The 21,314-nt window shown below is 40.3% G+C and overlaps 1 protein-coding gene across 6 annotated transcripts in view; it reads right to left on the bottom strand.

Moving 5' to 3' along the window:
* The window catches only part of KIF21A (kinesin family member 21A), a 235,803-nt gene that overhangs the window by 88,656 nt on the left and 125,833 nt on the right, over nt 1-21,314 (bottom strand). For all 6 annotated transcript variants that reach the window (XM_040343616.1, XM_040343619.1, XM_040343622.1 and 3 more), the window contains 4 exons: nt 18,663-18,770; nt 15,372-15,440; nt 15,087-15,280; nt 1,785-1,932 (listed from right to left, as the gene is read on the bottom strand). In XM_040343616.1, coding sequence (XP_040199550.1) covers nt 1,785-1,932; nt 15,087-15,280; nt 15,372-15,440; nt 18,663-18,770 — 519 coding nt within the window. The remainder of the gene's footprint in view (nt 1-1,784; nt 1,933-15,086; nt 15,281-15,371; nt 15,441-18,662; nt 18,771-21,314) is intronic.

The following is a 21,314-nucleotide window of genomic DNA, read 5'->3' as shown; positions in this document are numbered from 1 at the left end:
TTGATGGTGCTCCTTGCATGTTGGCCCTCTGTATGTGGCCAAGCTGTGTAAGTCCAAGTATTGCAATACTCGGGAGGAGTTGCAGAATGTATTTTGGGGTGTAATTTTTGCCATGTACATGCTATGTGTTAGAAAGATCTTTTTTTTTTTTTTTCATTTTCTTTCTACATTTTCAAAAAACTTGTGGAAAAAAAATATGTTCAAAAGACTCATTATGCCTCATTTGAATATACATTGGGGTGTTGACTTTCCAAAATGGGTAATTTCTTGGATGGCGTTTCCATTGTCCTGGTGCTCCAGGACCTTCAAAAGTGTAAGAGTCTAGAAATTATATGTGTAATTTATGCTCCTAGAACGCCTGACAGTGCTACTTGCATGTTGGCCCTCTGTATGTGGCAAGGCTGTGTAAAAGTGTCACACACGTGGTATCGCCATATTTAGGGGTAGCAGCAGGTGTTTTGGGGTGTAAATGTGTGGTATGCATATGCTGTGTGAGAAATAACCTGTTAATAAACATTTTGTGACAAAAAACAAAACGAAATTTAATTTTGCAAAGAATTGTGGGGGGGGGGGGGGGGGGGGAATCACAACTGCAAAAAAATTACCATGCCTCTTACTAGATACCTTGGAATGTCTACTTTGCAAAAAGGTAACTACCACTTTAGTGGAAAAAGAAACCTGCTCTAAAATTTCAATGCCGAGACCCTATTTAGATCTTAGCAATTTCAATACGTTTCCTGATGCATAATATCAAGAAATTTATATTTTAAATCAGTGATGGTCATTGTAGCTCAAAAAAAAAAAAAAAAAGGCCATGAGTTGCATTGTTTTTGGCCCCAATAGACTTAAAGTGGAGGTTCACCCTATAAAAAAATTCTAACACTACATCCAGCCCAGTTCTGCAAATAAAATTACACTGACCTTTTTTTTTCTGCCGTAGATAGCGTTTAGCCTTAGAATTCACCGCGGCTTCTGGGTCTTCGGGAAGTCGTGACGCGCTGTGTGCGCCGTCGTTTAGCATGTCAATCAATTGGCATGTCAATAGGAACGCCCACTCCCGTGGGATTCCCTACCCGGAAGCCGCGGTGAATTCTAAGGCTAAACGCTTTCTACGGCAAAAAAAAAAAAAAAAGGTCAGTGTAATTTTATATGCAGAACTGGGCTGGATGTAGTGTTCGAAATTTTTTATAGGGTGAACCTCCCCTTTAAATGGAAGTGCCTGAAAAATTAGCATTGTGCATTTTTTTTTTTTTTTGCACAATTTCTTGCCTCTTCTCAAGCCTTAGTAAACCTAAAAACTAAAAAAAAAAAAAGTGAAAAACACTTATGGTCAAGTATGAAGGGGGGGGGGGGGGCTTAAATATTTTCTAGAGAACACTTACACTGTAGCTAAAAATGATGGCGGTGCTTGGCTTCCAGATTGACCCTCTAACATTCTGGTCACTAACCAAAAACACAGAGTAAGAACATCTGACTGAGAAAATGCATTTCCTAGTTTTATCCGATTTTAGGTTTCTAGCCTGCTGCTTTAAAAACATCTTTCAGAACATAAACAGCTGTGCAAGAATTAGAAAAAAGTGGTAAAGGGCTCCCCACTGTTGCTACCTGGAAATAAAGGAATCAGCATCCTACTTTATCTGTGAAATAGCTACTTATATGGGGAAAGGGACATCATGAGTGCTCCTATTTTATAGTTCAAAATTAAAAACAAAAATCCTATTTTATGCTCTGTATATTTCACTCTCATTACTATGTGCCAGCAATTCTAAATGGAAATATTTTACCTTCAGTAGTCGGTTCATGTCAGTTTCCATATTGGAGATGGTCATCCGCTGCATCACTATGTCTGTGATCCTTCGCTCCAGTGACTGCCACTTCTGTTTGGCTGCCTTTGAAGTGTAAATGCTTGATCCCTTTCTTTGATGTTTCCTTCTGAGAATAAATTCAGCGTGTAGGGTCATTTATAAGATTTATTGTGTTCCAAAATTTAATAGAAAATTTATATATACACACACACACACACACACACACATACATAGAGCATTTTTTCTCAGAAAATAGGTGCAGGAACTCAACCACGACCCCGTTCAGATTTGACAAACTGTAGAAGGGTCGTAAAGGGGCATTAAATACCAGGATTGCATTACATACAGAATGCAGAGTTCAGGTGGTTACATACAGAGTGCAGAGCTGTCACTTGTAAACACATAAACCAGACTTCTGTGTTTACAAGTGATTGTGGTGAGCGGGCACCAAAGGGTCTGAACCAGAGGTGGTGGAACAGAGTTCCCCCAAGTTCCCCCTGAAAAAAAGCTATATATATATATATATATATATATATATATATATATATATATACACACACACACATACATACATACATACACACACACACTTGTGCTTGTAAAGTTTACATACCCTGGCAGAATTTATGATTTCCTGGCCATTTTTCAGAGAATATGAAGAACACAAACTTTTCTTTCACTCATGGTTAGTGTTTGGCTGAAGCCATTTATTATCAATCAACTGTTTTTGCTCTTTTTAAATCATAATGACAACAGAAACAACCCACATGACCCTGATCAGAAGTTTACAAACCCCAATTCTTAATACTGTGTATTGCCCCCTTTAATATCAATGACAGCTTGAAGTCTTTTGTGGTATTTGTGGATGAGGCTCTTTATCTTCTCAGAGGATAAAGCTGCCCATTCCTCTTGGCAAAATGCCTCCAGTTCCTGTAAATTCTTGGGCTGTCTTGCATGAACTGCACGTTTGAGGTCTGCCCAGAGTGGCTCAACGATATTGAGGTCAGGAGACCGAGATGGCCACTCCAGAACCTTCACTTTACTCTGCTGTAGCCAATGACAGGTCGACTTGGCCTTGTGATTTGGATCATTGTCGTGTTGGAATGTCCAAGTACGTTCCATGCACAGCTTAATGGCTGATGAATGCAAATGTTTCTCCAGTATTTTTTGATAACCAAGTACTTTCAAGATTCAAACTGCCTGTCCCATGTATATATTTGTCACGCTGTTCCCCATTTCTGTTTATATTTTATAATTTATACTATATCACTGTATACTCCTGTAATTTGATGCTATATTGTTTTCTGTTGTATTACTAGATAATATAGCCGGCCTCTAATCAGTCCCTGAAGAAGGAATTTACCATTTAAATATTCCCGAAACATTTCGGGATTTCTGAACCCACGCATTATATCCGGCCTCCAACCATGAGACCCACCAAGTGCTTCAGAATCTAGCTGTATACTACTGTAGCATAACCATTGCATGTTGTGATTTTACCAATACTTATTCCATGTGCTTATATGTTTTTTGTAATAAACTTGTTATACTTGTTATACATGCTCTTTACTCTATTATCTGGTATCCAAATCCCGGCCCAAAAAAAATCACTGGGGCATTCCCTACGTTCTTTTACCTTTCATCATAGGCCTTGTTGACTCCTCTCCAAACATAGCATTTATGGTTGTGGCCAAAAAGCAAAATTTTGGTCTTATTTCAAATAACTTTGTGCCAGAAAGTTTGAGGCTTGTCTCTGTGCTGTTTGGCATATTGTAAGCGGACTACTTTGTGGCATTTGCATTGTAATGGCTTTCTTCTGGCGACTCGACGATGCAGCCAATCTTTCTTCAAGTGCCTCCTTATTGTGCATCTTGAAACAGCCACACCACATGTTTTCAGAGTCCTGTATTTCACCTGAAGTTATTTGTGGGTTTTTTTTTTCCATCCCGAAAAAATTTCCTGGCAGTTGTGGCTGAAATTATAGTTGGTCTACCTGACTGTGGTTTGGTTTCAACAGAACCCCTCATTTTCCACTTCTTGATTAGAGTTTGAACACTGCCGATTGGCATTCTCAAATCCTTGGATATCGTGTTATATCCCTTTCCTGTTTTATACAGTTCAACCTTCCCCACAGATTCTTTGACAATTCTTTTGCTTTGCCCAGGACTCAGAATTCAGAAACGTCAGTGAAACACTGTATGAAAGATGCAAGGGTCTGCCAGGAGTCCAGAAACTCATTGTATATAAGCTCAAACACACTAATACAAGCAAACCGGTCACAGGTGAGGATGGTTACCTTAAATAGCCATTCAAACCCCTTTGTGTCATCTTCTGTGCAAGTTATCAGGCCAAAATCACCAGGGTATGTAAACCTATGATCAGGGTAATTTGGGTTGTTTCTGTTATTATGATTTAAAAAGAGCAAACACAGTTGACTGATAATAAATGGCTTCAGACAGTAACCATGAATGAAAGAAAAGTTATTGTGTTATCATTCATATTCTCTGAAAAATGGCCAAGAAATCATAAATTCTGCCAGGGTATGTAAACCTATGAGCACAAGTGTGTGTGTGTATATGTATATATAATTTCTATATATATATATATATATATATATATAATTTCTATATATATATATATATATATATATATATAATTTCTATATATATATATATATATATATAATTTCTATATATATATATATATATATATATATATATATATATATATATATATATATATATAATTTCTATATATATATATATATATATATATATATATATATATATATATATATATATATATATATATATACACACACACATATACATATATACATACACACACACACACACACACACACACACACACACACACAGAGGTGTAGAAGAGGACTCAAGTGGCAACCTGTGAAGTTCTGGTAAACTCCATGCCCAAGAGGGTTATGGCAGTGCTGGAAAATAATGGTGACCACACAAAATATTGACACTTTGGGTCCAATTTGGACATTTTCACTTAGTGGTGTACTCACTTTTGTTGCCAGCGGTTTAGACATTAATGGCTGTGTGTTGAGTTATTTTGAGGGGACAGCAAATTCAAAGTTAGACAAGCTGTACACTCACTACGTTACATTATAGCAATGTCATTTCTACAGTGTTGCCAGGTGAAAAGATATAATAAAATATTTACATAAATGTGAGGGTTGTACTCACTTGTGAGATACTGTGTGATACATACACACACACACACACACACACACACACACACACACACAGTCAGTATAAAAAAAAAATCGGTACTATGCAGTACTACATGTTAATCAAGTTTGACTTAAAGCGGTCCTCCACCCTAAAGTGGAGTCCCGCTGATCGGAACCCTCCCCCCCTCCGGTGTCACTTTTGACACCTTTCAGGGGGGAGGGGGGTGCAGACACCTGTCTAAAGACAGGTATTTGCACCCACTTCCGGCCACACGATACGGGCGAAAGACGGGCATTCCGTCACATCCCGTCTGTCGCCCGTTGTGTGCTGGGAACACTCGGCTCCCAGCACACAGCGTGTGAGCCAATCGGCGGGCGCAGCGCGACTCGCGCATGCGCCGTAGGGAACCGGGCAGTGAAGCCGCAGCGCTTCACTTCCTGGTTCCCTCAGCGTGGATGGCGGGGGGAGCAGCAGAGTGACGAGCGATCGCTCGTGCTCTGCTGCGATCGGCGCTGGACTCCAGGACAGGTAAGTGTCCTAATATTAAAAGTCAGCAGCTGCAGTATTTGTAGCTGCTGACTTTTAATATTTTGTTCCCGTGGCACATCCGCTTTAATTTTAATTATCTAGACTGCTGTGATATTGCTATACATTCTCCCACACCTACTGTTCTCAGCTGGGGATCATGAACATTTTGCAATGACTACTGTACCTTCATTAAAATGATAATTCTGCACTTCACACAGTATAATTAAAGATAAATAGCCTTCCTTCTAACATGGGTAATGAGACTGTTTCTACCATTGCATAGAACTTGCGGTTACAGATTAATACAATTCTATCCGCTTTTTAAAAAAAAAGGTATTATGGAAATAAAATCGAGAGTCATAAGAAGTGATGGTGAGGACTTATTGTGGGTTCTTTTTAGCATGAATGCAGAAGTCTAGGCACTGTTCAAGTCAAATGTGTCAAATTTGCAGCTATTTAAAGTAACTGTCAGCCTTCAACACATCTCGGGTTATATATACACACACACACACTTTTTGAATCTGACAATTCTACTTTTGCTCTTTTCATAAAAAAATGGAAGTAATGTTTTGTGTGTTTATTGACTTTAACATTTTTCCTCCAGGTGAATGGGTAGGGGTACGATGTACCCCATATCCATTCACTTAGGGTGGGGGGCCGGTATCTGGGGGCCCACTTATTAAAGGGGGCTCCCAGATTCCGATAAGCCTCCCGCCCGCATACCCCGACAACCAACGGCCAGGGTTGTCCGGAAGGGGCCCTGTCCTCATCAACATGGGGACAGGGTGCTCTGAGGTGGGGGGGCCGCAGTGCGCCCCCCTGCCCCAGAGCACCCAACCCCCCCATGTTGAGGGCATGCAGCCTGGTACGGCTCAGGAGGGGGGGGGGGGCGCTCGCTCGTCCCCACTCCCTTCCTGGCCGGCCGGGTAGCGTGCTTTGGATACGGGTCTGGTATGGATTGTAGGGGGACCTCCTACGCCGTTTTTTTCGGCGTAGGGGGGGCTCTCCTTACAACCCATAACAGACCTAAGGGCCCGGTATGCTCCTGAGGGGGGTAACCCATGCCGGATTTTTATTTAAAATCCGGCGGGGACTTCCCCCTCAGGATTCATAACAAACGCCGCACACGTGTAGAATTGGCGGGAATCCAAGTCGGATCTCCCGTCGCTTCTATGACGGCTTTGTCTCTATCGCGGCAAGCCAGCTCGGCGCTGGCTCCCGCGATGGGGCTCGTAGGTGCTCAATCTCGCCGAGAAAGGGAGCGAGATTGACACAATATCAAACCTACTGTAATATCAAATAGGAATCTGATGTAGGCGACACCCATGACAATTTAAAGGAGATACACAGATGTGAAAATTTGTGATAAACCGCACACCCTATATACACACACACACACACATCAACTTTTAAATGCAAAAAAAGGCAATATCCTGAACAACCACTAGATGTCTCAGTGGATGACCATAGGTGAAGAACATGTAAAATCTTACACAAATATTCACTCTAAAGTGCATAGGTGCAAACAAACACACGTGACTACCCCAAGATGTCTCTAGTAGGTGTATAATAAAATTTTAAGAATTTGTAAATATAGTGTCCAAAAATTAATCATATATAAGTGTACTGTCCATATACTTTCATCAAAGGACTTCCAATGGTGCATAAATTGCCTTATCCAGCGGCAAATCAACTATGGGTCTTCCGCCACCAACACCTGTCACACAGCCGGCTCACCATAACTACACGACTCCCATTAAAGGAGTCACATACAGTGGATGGTTTATCATTGGATGCTGCAATGATTCAGTAGACAGGCTCCCAGAGTAGATAGGTGACAAACCGTTAGACGTCCAGTCATCAACAAGGCATTGGAAAGGAAAGACTGCCTCCCACAGTGAATAATCGTAGGGTTTATTGGGATTAAATTGTGCTACAACACATTTAGAACAAGTAACGTTTTAAAAGGTTAAAAGAAGAAGCAGGGACGCTAGCTGTGCTCCACCTACGTTTCACTGGACGGTAGTGATGTATAACACTCGGCCACACGCAACACGTTTCGTCAGCACGTATGTCGTCATCGGGGGTCTTGTGTTGTTTACCTTAGAATCTGCCTTTATGAAGCAATATTAACCCGATATTAAATTATCTTAAATTTAGATTTTAGGTATTAAAAAGTGATTGTAAAAAGGTCTGTGAGAGACACTGCCTCTAGTGGAGGTTGGGAGTAGATTAGTTCAAATTAAATCCCACCATCTTGTGGGGATATAGGATATTGCCCAAAAAAAATTATTAAATCCAATTGGACCTCCTCATAGAAGAACACAACCACAATACATAATAATTGGATAAAAAGCTATTTAAATCTACATAGACATTGATACCCGTAGGATTGAGTGCAATTAAAAAATTCACTCAGTTTAGTTTTTTGATATTCTTTGTGTCATATTTTCCCCTCTGAAATTGGGCTCTACCCTATAAATTCCAAAGAAAGTAGTCAAGCTGGGATCCCTATTGTGGTAAATCCTAAAATGGTCCAAGAGGCTATGTTTGGGGAACTCTTTCCTTATGTTATTAAGACGCTCATTAATTCTAAATACCCACATTTCTTGTAGTATACCTGACATATTCGAACCCGCATGGCAAGGTGATCAAGTAGTTTACATGGGTCGTTTTACATGCAATTCATTTCTTGATGCCATATCCCCTTCCTGTACTGAAAGATTGAAATTGATCCATTTTCCTTTTTTCCTTGTGGTTTGGCATGCTTTACATTTTCGAACAGAGTATTTTTGGTAGGCACCTACCAGAAATATCTCTGTACAAAAGATATAATTAGGGCTGCAACTAACGATTATTTTCATAATCGATTAGTTGGTCGATTATTGTTTCGAATAATCGGATAATAGCCTTATAAAAATTATATATTTTTTTGGCCCAATTTGTTGTTGGGCAGATTACAAAACACAAATTGCCGCAAAAACACATTACATGCTTCTCTGCAGCTTCTCCATTGAAGTATATTGAACCAAAAAAAAACCAGGCCATGGAAACTATTAGAGGAAAACCTAAAAAGAGAATGGCTTAAGAGCATTTGGCTTTTCTAACCAACTTTAATCAAGATTATAAGACATTTGAGCACATCATTAAACATTGGCCAATATTATTGAAGGATAGGACATTATCAAATCTTTTTCCTAGTTGTCCACAATTTATCTACCGTCGAGCACCTACAGGTGAAAAAATTTGAATGTCATGCAAAAGTTCATTTATTTCCTTAATGCAACTTAAAATGTGAAATATACGAGACAGACTCATTACATGCAAAGCAAGATAGTTCAAGCCGTGATTTGTCACAATTGTGATGATTATTGGCTTACAGCTCATGAAAACCCCAAATCCACAATCTCAGAAAATTAGAATATTACATGCAATCAATAAAACAAGGATTGTACATAGAACAATATCGGACCTCTGAAAAGTGTAAGCATGCATATGTACTCAGTACTTGGTTTGGGCTCCTTTTGCAGCAATTACTGCCTCAATGTGGCGTGGCATGTAAGCCATCAGCCTGTGGCACTGCTGAGGTGTTATGAAAGACCAGGTTGCTTCAATAGCAACCTTCAGCTTGTCTGCATTGTTCAGTCTTATGTCTCATCTTTCTCTTGGCAATGCCCCATAGATTCTCTACGGGGCTCAGGTCAGGCGAGTTGGCTGGCCAATCAAGTACCGTAATCCCACGGTCATTGAACCATTTTTTGGTGCTCTTGGCAGTGTGAGCAGGTGCCAAGTCTTGCTGGAAAATGAAGTCAGCATCCCCATAGAGCTCATCTGTGGAAGAAAGCATGAAGTGCCCCAAAATCTCCTGGTAGACGGCTGCGTTGACCCTGGACTTAATGAAGCATAGTGGACCAACACCAACAGATGACATGGCTCCCCAAATCAACACAGACTGTGGAAACTTCACACTGGACTCCAAGCATCTTGCAGTGTGCCACTCCATTCTTCCTCCATACTCTGGCTCCTTGGTTTCCAAATGAGATGCAAAATTTGCTCATCAGAAAAGAGGACTTTGGACCACTAAGCAACAGACCAGGTCTGTTTTACTTTAGTGCAGGTAAGACGCTTCTGATGTTGTTTAGAAGTTGCTTGACAAGAGGAATACGACATTTGAAGCCCATGTCCAGAATCCGTCTGTGTGTGGTGGCTCTCGATACACTGACTCCAGCCTCAGTGCACTCCTTGTGAAAGTGCCCAACACCTTTAAATTGTCTTTTCCTGACAATTCTCTCCAGGCTGCGGTCATCCCTGCTGCTTTTGCACCTTTTTCTGTCACACTTTTCCCTTCCACATAACTTTCTATTAATGTGCTTTGATACAGCACTTTGGCAACATCCAACTTCTTCTGCAATTACCTGTTGAGGCTTTCCCTCCTTATGGAGGGTGTCAATGATGGTTTTCTTTACAACTGTCAGGTCAGCAGTCTTTCCTACGATTGTGATTCCTACTGAACCAGACAGAGACCATTTAAAGGGTCACTAAAGGAATATTTTTTTTTAGCTAAATAGCTTCCTTTACCTTACTGCAGTCCTGGTTTCATGTCCTCATTGTTCATTTTTGCTCTGATGTTGCTGTAATTCTGCTCTGTTCTGGACAGTTCCTGGTTGTCTGTTTCCTTTGGACCACAGTACTGGGAGCTTCTAGTTTCATTTTCCAAACCCTCACTTCTCTATACAGCACAGAGGCAGGATAACATGCAAAAACGAAACAAACTAAAAAGGTACATTATAGGATTGTTTACCTATTTTTAATCGTTTTTAAAAGGAATCCATTAACTATTACAGTCATTTGAGCAATATTTTTTTTTTCTTTTACAACTTCTTTAATGGCTCAGGAACCCTTTGCAGGTGTTATGGCTTAATTAACTAATTAGAGTGGGACACTTTGAGCCTAGAATATTGCACCTTTTCACAATATTCTAATTTTCTGAAATTGTGTATTTGGGAATTTCATGAGCTGTAAGCCATAATCATCACAATTATGACAAATCATGGCTTGAACTGTCTTGCTTTGCATGTAATGAGTCTATCTCATATTAGTTTCATCTTTTAAGTTGCATTAGTGAAATAAATTAACTTTTGCACGATATTCTAATTGTTCAGGTTTCACCTGTAGATTAGCTCCTAACATTCAGAACCCCCCGAAAAATAGTTACTTTCCTGGATAAAACTAAATTTGTCTATTATCAAAACTGTAAAGCATGCCAAACCACAAGGAAAAATAAAAGGAAAATAGATCAATTTCAATCTTTTAGTACAGGAAGGGAATAAAGCATCAAAAAATGAATCACATGTAAAACGACCCATGTCAACCTACTTGATCACCTGGCCATGTGGGTTGCAATATGTCGGGCATACTAAAAGAAATTTGGGTATTAGAATTAATGAGAATGTTAAATAACATAAGGAAAGGGTTTCCCAAACATAGCCCCTCGAACCATTTTAGGATATACCACAATAGGGATCCCAGTTTGGTTACTTTCTTTGGAATCGATCAGACAGAGCCCCATTGGAGAGGGGCAAATATGACACAAAGAATAAGTGGATTATTAAATTAAATACGCTTAATCCAACAGGTATCAATGTCGATATAGATTTAAATTGCTTTTTATCCAATTATTAATATGGATGTGTTCTTTTATGAGGAAGTCCAAATGGATTTAATCATATAAGTTTTTTGGCTTATATCCTATATCACCACAAGATGGTGGGATATCATTTGAACAATCTACTCCCAACCTCCACTAGAGACAGCATGTCTCACAGACCTTTTTACGATCACTCTTTAACCACTTCCCTACCGCCCCATTGTCATATGACAGGGGCAGGAACCCTCTGTCCCTCCAGGCCGCAGTCATATTACGTCTTTGTGCCCGGTGACCGTGATGTGCGCCAGGCACCTGCGATTGCCTGTCACACAGCAGGGACGTGGATCTGTGTGTTTAAACACACAGATCCACGTCCTGTCAGGTGAGAGGAGACCGATCCGCGTGTTCCCAGTACAGAGGAACACCGATCGGTCCCATCCCTTTGTGAGTCCCTGCCCCCTACAGTTATAATCACTCCCCAGGTAACAAATTTAACCCCTCGATCGCCCCCTAGAGTTAACTTTTTCCCTACCAGTTACATTTACACAGTAATCAGTGCATTTGTATTGCACCGATCGCTGTATAAAGTGAATGGTCCCAAAATAGTGTCAAAAGTGTCCAATATGTCCACCGCAATATCGCAGTCACGATATTAAAAAAAAAACGCAGATCACCGCCATTACTAGTAAAAAACTATAAAAATGCTATACATTTATCCCATATTTTTTAGGCGCAATAAATTTGCACAAACCAATCAATGTACGCTTATTACGATTTTTTTATCAAAAATATGGTAAAAAAAAAAAAAAAAACACAGTTTAAACTGAGGAAAAAAAATGTTATATATATTTTTGGGGATATTATGGCAAAAAGTAAAAAATAGTGTTTTTTTTTCAAAATTTTCGCTGCTTTTTTGTTTATAGCGCGAAAGAGGAAAAAAACGCAGAGGTGATCAAATACCACCAAAAGAAAGCTCTATTTGCGGGGAAAAAAATTATCAAAATTTCATATGGGTACAGCGTTGCATGACCGCGCAATTGTGATGCAAAATGTTACAGCACTGAAAGCTGAAAATTGGCCTGGGCAGGAAGGGGGTGAAAATGCCCCATATTGAAGTGGTTAATATCTAAATTTAAAGCGGAGTTCCGGCCACAATTTCACTTTTTATATATAAATACCCCTGTAATACACAAGCTTAATGTATTCTAGTAAAGTTAGTCTGTAAACTAAGGTCCGTTTTGTTAGGTTGTTACAGCATTTAGACACTTTATAAAATAGAAATTGACTGGGGCCATCTTAAGTGTGGGCATCATGAAGCCAGACTGTATGACTTCCTGGATTTCAGCCTTGCAGATCTCGCACATGCTCAGTGCTGCACAAGCAGTGTAATAGGTTTCAGATCAGGTTTCAGCACCTGTACTGTCCAAGTCACATGATTCTTCGAGACTGGGGAGTGCACAGACTCCTGGAAAGTTACACCCACTACATTCCCAGGAGTCTGTGCGGTGTAGGTTAGGAAGCTTAAGCACCTAGGTGCAGGAAGTGGGAAGATTAACTATTCTGCCTAGCAACAACACTTTGAAGGCATCTAAAAAAAAAAAAAAAATTTTTTCTTAAAGGACTAATGACATTTTTTTAAAACTACTGATGTAATGTTATATTTATGGGTGGAACTCCACTTTAAGATAATATCAGGCTAATATGGCTTCATAAAAGGCAGATTTCGAAGGTAAACACAACAAGGCGTATTTAACTTGGAGTTTAGGTACCAATCTAAAGGATTGAAATCAGATTGGCTATTCTCATATGGGCGGTTGGAAGTGCAGTCGCTATAGATCTCAGCCTAGGTTCACACTGCTGCGAATTCAAAATTGCGGTAAAATGCGCAATTTTACTGCGATTTCGCGGCCGCGATTTTGCCGCGATTTCAGCCGCAATTTAATGTAAATCGCGGCACGAAATCGCAAAAAGTAGTACAGGAACTACTTTTTGAAATCGCAGATGCGGCGTCGCACTGATTAGGACAGTGCCATTGCCGACAATTGCCGCCGATTTGAGATGCGATTTGACATGTCAAATCGCATCTCAAATCGTACCCAGTGTGAACCAGGGCTGAAGGGAAGATCTGAAATGAGGGGAAGCTGCAGATTTCTATCATTTAATCATGTGCAAGCAAAAATGCTGTTTTTTATTGTCCTTGCATGTCCCCCTCAGATCTACAGTGACTGCACTTTCAAGTGCAATTATAGTGCACAGTGGATTTGCCTTTAGTAAATAACCCCCGATGTGTTCTTTTCGCATCTTCCCCAGCCTACCCAATATCCCCTAACTTTTCCTTCCCATCTGAAACTACTACGACTTATATCCTGACATAACTTGAGTATAACATTAAACTAAACTGCTCTCCACTGCTTTTGTATAAAATCATTTTACAACTGCTATATGAATCTTGGTTCAAAATTTCTTATAAATGTGAAAAAAAAAAAAACATATTAAAAAGGGAAGTTTAAAGCTTTTGCTAAATTAGGAAGCAACGTGCCGCCATATTATCTTGATCGACAGAAAAGTCCCCAGTGCAGTCTTATTTGCAAATGTGTTCCTGTAGCAGATTGATTTTTCAATGTTACCTGTGCTGTTTGACCATAGTGAGGTTTTAACCTCTTGCCAACCAGCCACTGTATGTATATATACACACACACACACACACACACACACACACACACACGACAGCAGGTCGGCTCAATAGCGCAAACCGCTGCACTAGTACAGCGGTCAGTGCATGTGACACTGAGGGGGGGGGGAGCACACCCGCGGGTCCCAAGGACTCGATGTCCACCGGTAAACGCGGTACACAGAGGCAGAACCAGGATCCTTAACGGATCCCTGTTCTGACAGGAGACATAATGGAGATCTGCTGTTCCCTGTGACCCCCTAGTGTTAACCCCTTCCCTGCCAGTGTCATTTATACATTAATCAGTGCATGATTTTAGCTAGTTTAGCTAGATAGTTTTCTATTTAAGATACATTAATTTAGTTTATTTAGCATGAAATGGAGCTTAGTAATGTAGCAAGAGGCCGTATATTCTGCAATATTTACATTTTTGGTAAACTCATTCAATGAATCCAAGCTCTGCAAGCTGAGATAACATGCACTGCATTGATGCATTCACGCAATTTCACAGTAACCATGAGATAAAAAAAAGTGTTTTGCAAATCTATGTACACTACAAGCTGTATGATTAAATCGATTCCGATATCGCCGTTTTACTAACCTGGTAGCTCATTATTCTAAATAGGAAACCTTAATTTTGTTTGCAAATATTAAAGATTCTATCTTCCAGCAAGAATAATTACTTACATTTAAAGAGCACCTGTCAGCAGGCATCCACTCACCTGCTGCTGCCACGTCCCTCACCTTGTTGCGTCACTGCCACATCACCAGCCGCCCCATTAAAGTGAATGGGACTGTTGGTGAGTCAACTGTGGGTCAGAGAAGGATATGACAGTTGCCCTTTAAAAATTATGATATAAATCGAATTGATTTATATCGAGCATTTTTACTAGTGATTTAATTTGACTTGATTTAAATCAAATCCACCCTGAAAATACTCTTTTCCCCCAAAAAATCTTCTGCCTTTTTTCATTTATATAACAAAAAACCCAGTGCTGATCAAATGCCACCAAAAGAAAGCTATATTTGCCTGAAAAAAATATAAATGTAATTTACGGACAATGTCGAGAGACCAAGCAATTGCCAGTTAAAATAGCGCAGTGCTGAAGAACAAAAAATGGCCTGGTCATGAAGGGGGTAAAACCTTCCAGAGGTCAAGTGTGAACATTTCAGAATTATCAGAAATGTGTAAGCAGGGCATCATTATCAAGTTATGATAAAAGGGTAATGTTTACCTTGATCCATTTAGAGTGTTAGAAGCTGCAGTCTGGACTCTGGCTATAGGAATTCGAGGTCTCTGCTGTCCTGCAATTCTGTCATGCTCATCGAGAGAATGATCAGTAACTGGTTCTGGCAAGCTGATTTTACGGCTTGCCCTTCCAGCTACTTTATCAGACATTGGTTTTACTTGTCGCCGAAGTGCAGTTACCTGTGAATGAGGAATCCAAAATTCAATAAAAACTCAAATCAATGAATTGCCACAAAAATGTATTTATTCTTATAAACATGTCTGTGTTTACCTCTTCAGTTTTTCTTCGCAAAACAACTTCTTGCTGTCTTTTCTGTGCCTCCAAAAGCCGCAACTGACCCTGAAATATAAATAAACTATTACAGTTATGGGCATGACATGTTTAGTAATTTCTTATCAATGCTACATTAAAGAACACCTGTCATTACAGAGAACTACAGTGACTGTCAGTACTAGAATCCTCCTAAAATTGCTAAATTCTAGCTGTGTTCATCTTTAATACTTTTAAGTCACAGACTGAAACAAGCATGATGATTCCTTTATCTATAGAAAATATCCTAGGTCAGGGACTCAAAAAATATTGCAGCCAAAACTTCAGTAAGGTAGCCAGGGAACTAACATTCTTACAAAGGAGAGATCAGCAGTGTAAATCTACATACTGGTAATTTATAAATAAAAAGGTATACCTTCAAATGCAAGACAGAAGCACCACTCCCCAAGTTAATTGATTCTACATCGGGGCCGGCAGGCTGATGCACATGCCTTTCTGACCTCCTTAATACCGGGGTCCAACAATTCGGTAAAAGTCAGTATTTTCATTACTTCGATTGAATGTCATAATCCAAGTTGTCGGTTGAAATCTACAGCAATTAGTGGAAGTGTCTGATGATCAGGGATTTTTTCAGCTCGTATGGTTTCTGTTGGGACTTTATTTTCCAATTATCCATTGCTTTAATTTAATTAACTAGTAGCCGACCAGCCACCGTCATTATACGGCGGCAGGTCGGCTCTCCTGGGCGAGAGCCCGTAGCTATACGTCCTATCGTATAGCCGCCACTAGGGGGCGCGCGCGCGCCGCCGGAGGCGCGCGCGCGCGCTCCCCGCTCGCCCCCGACTCCCGTGCGTGTGCCCGGCGGGCGCGATCGCCGCCGGGCACACGCGATCGCTCGGTACAGAGCGGGGAACGGGAGCTGTGTGTGTAAACACACAGCTCTCGTTCCTGTCAGCAGGGGAAATGCTGATTTTCTGTTCATACAATGTATGAACAGAAAATCAGTGTTTCCCCTAGTGAGGCCACCCCCCCCCCCACAGTAAGAACACACCCAGGCATACTTAACCCCTTCCCCGCCCCCTAGTGTTAACCCCTTCACTGCCAGTGGCATTTTTATAGTAATCTAATGCATTTTTATAGCACTGATCGCTATAAAAATGCCAATGGTCCCAAAAATGTGTCAAACATGTCCGAAGTGTCCGCCATAATGTCGCAATACCGAAAAAAAAAAATCGCTGATCGCCGCCATTACTAGTAAAAAAAATATTAATAAAAATGCCATAAAAATACCCCCTATTTTGTAAACGCTATAACTTTTGCGCAAACCAATCAATAAACGCTTATTGCGATTTTTTTTACGAAAAATATGTAGAAGAATACGTATCGGCCTAAACTGAGGAAAAAAAATGTTTTTTTATATATTTTTGGGGGATATTTATTACAGCAAAAAGTAAAAAATATTCATTTTTTTCAAAATTGTCGCTCTATTTTTGTTTATAGCGCAAAAAATAAAAAACGCAGAGGTGATCAAATACCACCAAAAGAAAGCTCTATTTGTGGGAAAAAAAGGACGCCAATTTTGTTTGGGAGCCACGTCGCACGACCGCGCAATTGTCTGTTAAAGCGACGCAGTCCCGAATCGCAAAAAGTACTCTGGTCTTTAGGCAGCAATATGTTCCGGGGGGTAAGTGGTTAATTGGGCCAAACCAAAAATATATATTTTTTTTTTCACATATTGGTTTGTGATCTATTTTGCACAGGGTGTACATTGTTATACTCCATTTGTGTATGTTTATCAATATATTTTTGGGGGTTTTGATCCATGTTCATGCACCCTTTGTGTTTGCACAGATAACGGTTGGGGTTGATCGCCTATTTTTTTGTATGTATGTCTTAGAAATAAGGAAATGCTTTAAATGGTACGTGTAACACGACAAATAAATATGCGTTTACATAATTTACTCTAAATTAAAACGGTGTTTAAGCAACTTTTCTTTTGACTGTTATTTTATAGTGTAGATTGGGCATGTTTTTTTTTTTGATTGAGTGGAGAAGGGTTACAACCCTTGGTAAGCCACACGCTAGGGTGAAACCTTCATTCCAGGACAATACAGTGTCCCGGAATGAAACTGACACAGCCAGGGGACATGCCCCACAAGCACATTTGACAATACTAGCGATAGTTGGTCATTTATATCTAGTAAGTGCAAATCCATGTGGGGCACTACATGCGCTTTGTTGGATCAAAGGGGTTGGAAAGGTTCGTTTTTTATTTATTTTCGAAATTGGTTCCTTTAAGCTAGTGCATGGCTGGTTCACGTACCTTTTCCTTCGATTTCCCTTCTAAATGTTTTTTTTTTTTTTCATGTCTGAATTTCTCACTCCCTGTTTCACCTCAGTAAGCTTGCCCCCATCATCAGAGCTGTTCTGGCTGGGTGTTAGTCAGCCAGAGCAGCTAACTGAGGAGGAAAAGAAAGTGAGAAATTCAGACAAAGAAAAAAAATGTTTAGAAGGGAAATTGAAGGAAAAGGTAAGTGAACCAACAATGCACTAGCTTAAAGGAACCTATTTAGAAAATAAAAATGAACCTTTACAACCTCTTTAAGTACTAAAGGCTAATATTTATACAGAGCACCTGCATAAGCACAGTGGGCTAAAGTGAATGGGACTTTTTTATATTGTTTAGTAATTTTTGTTCAATAATATTGTTTGTTCAAACTATTTATGAGATGTGAAGCACTTTACATGGTATGTATATTTGTCTATTGCATGGAATGGTATTCTTGACTAGCACGGCTGACTATTGATTAATATTTAAAGTGGTAGTAAACTTCCATCTCTGGCTTTTACCTATAGGTAAGCCTACAATAATGGCTTACCTATAGGTAGTGTAAATATTTCCTAAACGTGCACTGTATGGGGAATATTTACAGTACATGCAGCCAGTAACATCACTGGCGCATGCGCTCTGAAGGAATGGTCACCCATGCTGTCCTTCAGGGCCCTGTGCCGTAAACGGCGGCTCCGGTCAGTCACAAAGCCAGAGTGCATGAACCCGAAAGCAAGACAGGCGAAGATGAAAGCGCCTGCAGCTTTGACTTCTCAGTGCTGGAATGCTTTGTTTAAAGGCGAGTGTAACATAATGTGCTAGTATGCAACTGCGGTTGTCATTTTTTACAACATCATTGTTTGAAAGCACAATTCACATACATTCTAGGCGCTGAACCAACACATTCTTTTTCAATGATAAAATTTAACTACAAATATTTCACTTTAATACATTCAACCTACATCTCGTTTACGTTGCTCTTTTTTAAGCTGTGCAACCTCACGAGTTCTACGAGATTCAACCATTCTGGCCTTTTCTTGCTCTTCCTTCATTTGTTTCATGAGACGAACCTGAATTTAACAACACAATAAAATTACATTCAAGTCACCTAAAATAAAAAAGCAACACTAGTAAATGTATTTTTTGCTATTTAAATCAAAGTGATAAGCCACTGTAAGATGGAAATATAGGAAAGCATCCAGGTCTTTTTTAAAACAATCTACTAAGCTTGCAAGAACCACATCTGGAGGGAGTCTATTCCACATTTTCACAGCTCTCGCTGTGAAGAATCTTTTTCCACTAGACATAAATAGTGTCCATTTGTCTTCTGTGATGACCTTAAAGTGAATAACACCACCAAGTTCACGATATGGACCACTTATGTATTTATATATGATGGTGAGGGAGAGGGGCAACATGGAGGGATAAGGAAAGAATATGTAACAAAGTGTAATAACAAGGTAACTGAGGGACTATGGATGAGACAGCGGCTGGGGGACTATGGATGAGACAGCGACCTGGGAAAGGGACAGAGGGGGAAGGGAGGGAAGATGGGAAAGGCGGGGAAATAGGGATGGCGGGACTTTAGATTAAACACACCACCGGAAAAAATGAATCTACCCTGTTCACTTATGTATTTATACATGTTGCTCATATACCCCCTTAATCTCCTTTTCTCAAGAGGGAATAGATTCAGTTCCTCCAATTATTTCCTCATAGCGGAGCTCCTCCATGCCTCTCATCAGTTTGGTTGCCCTTCTCTGCACTTTCTCCAGTTCTCCGATACTTCAACACTTGAGAGCAAAGAAGTCACAGCGCACATGGAAGCAAATGATGCTTAGGCTCCATGCACACCGGACACCAAAATATTATTCTAAAAATGCCAGTAGCTTTGCAGGGCGTCTTTCAATGTTTTTGCAATAGCGTTTGTGTTTTTCTTCATATTTTATTTTGATGGATCAAAAACGCTGGCGAGACACTTTTAAATGTTTATTAGTGTTTTTGAGATGAAAAATGGTACGAAAAAAGCCCATGCTCATTAAAGCTGAAAAATGTCCATGTGTGCATGGACACATGGGCTAACAGAGTGGAGCTTTTTTTTTGCACCCAAACTCCAATAAACTGCAGTTTCAGCTCCAGTGTACATGGAGCCTTAAAGGCAACCTGGATGTAAGCACCAACACACGTTGGCCAAGGACTCCATCCCCTTGTAAGAATCCCTGTGCCCACATACAAGCAGCTTGCTCATGGTACCAGGTATGTCATGTTACATAAATTTAACAAAAAGTGAATTGACTGCTCAGTTTTGTAGCAGAAAAAAACTGCATGCAAGTGGCATTACTAAAACTGCAGCAGACATGCACAGTAACCAATCAGCTTCATTCTTTAGTCAAGCTTCACAAATGAAAGCTAGACACCGACTGGATGCCATGCACAGCTGCTCCTGTTTTCACAACACCCCCACATTGCAGTGCAGTGTCAACGAACCCCAATAACCCATTGGCATTAAACTCTAAATCACACATTTTCCCTGGTGTTATAAGTAGAGGGAGCCCTCCTGTATACATTGCAGTGTGTATGCGACTATAACAAGGTGAGTGGCTTGTTAGGCTGTCCCCTGTATTACATGGAAGGGAAAGCTCTCATCCTGTATACATTGCACAGTGTATAGTGACTATAATAAGGTGGGTGGCTTGTTAGGCAGGCCCCTGTATTACATGGAAGGGAAAGCTCTCATCCTGTATACATTGCACAGTGTATAGTGACTATAATAAGGTGGGTGGCTTGTTAGGCTGTCCCCTGAATTACATGGAAGGGAAAGCTCTCATCCTGTATACATTGCACAGTGTATAGTGACTATAATAAGGTGGGTGGCTTGTTAGGCTGTCCCCTGTATTACATGGAAGGGAAAGCTCTCATCCTGTATACATTGCACAGTGTATAGTGACTATAATAAGGTGGGTGGCTTGTTAGGCAGGCCCCTGTATTACATGTAAAGGGAAGAGCTGTCATCCTGTATACATTGCACAGTGAATATATAATAAGGTGGGTGGCTTGCTAGGCAGTCCTGTATTACATGGAAAGGGAGATCACCCAGTCCTGTATACATTGCACAGTGTATATAGTGACACTAACAAGTTGAATGGCTCAGGCAGGCCCCTGTATTATATGTAGAGGAAGTCCCCATGTATACACTGACTATATAACAAAGTGGGTGGCTCATTAGGCAGACATTATATGTAGAGGAAGTGATCCTGTATACATTGCAGTGTGTATAGTGACTATATAACATGGTGGGTGGCTTGTTAGGGAGGCCCCTGTATTACATGGAAGGGAAAAGCTCTGTCATCCTGTATACATTGCAGCGTATAGTGAATATATATTAAGGCATTGGCTTGTTAGGTAGGCCCCTGTATTACATGTAGAGGAAGTCCACATTGCAGTGTGTAGTGACTATATAACATGGTAGGTGCTTTGTTAGGCAGGCACCCCATATTGCATGGAAGGGAAAAGCTCTGTCCTGTATAAATTGCAGTGTGTATAGTGACTATATTACATGGTGGATGGCTTGTTAGGCTGGCCCCCGCATTACATGGAAGAGCTCCCAGTCCCCC

The sequence above is a fragment of the Rana temporaria genome, chromosome 3 (assembly GCF_905171775.1).
Source record: "Rana temporaria chromosome 3, aRanTem1.1, whole genome shotgun sequence".
NCBI lineage: Eukaryota > Metazoa > Chordata > Amphibia > Anura > Ranidae > Rana > Rana temporaria.
The sequence above is the reverse complement of the archived record's forward strand: the minus strand, read 5'-3'. Positions and strand labels throughout refer to the sequence as shown.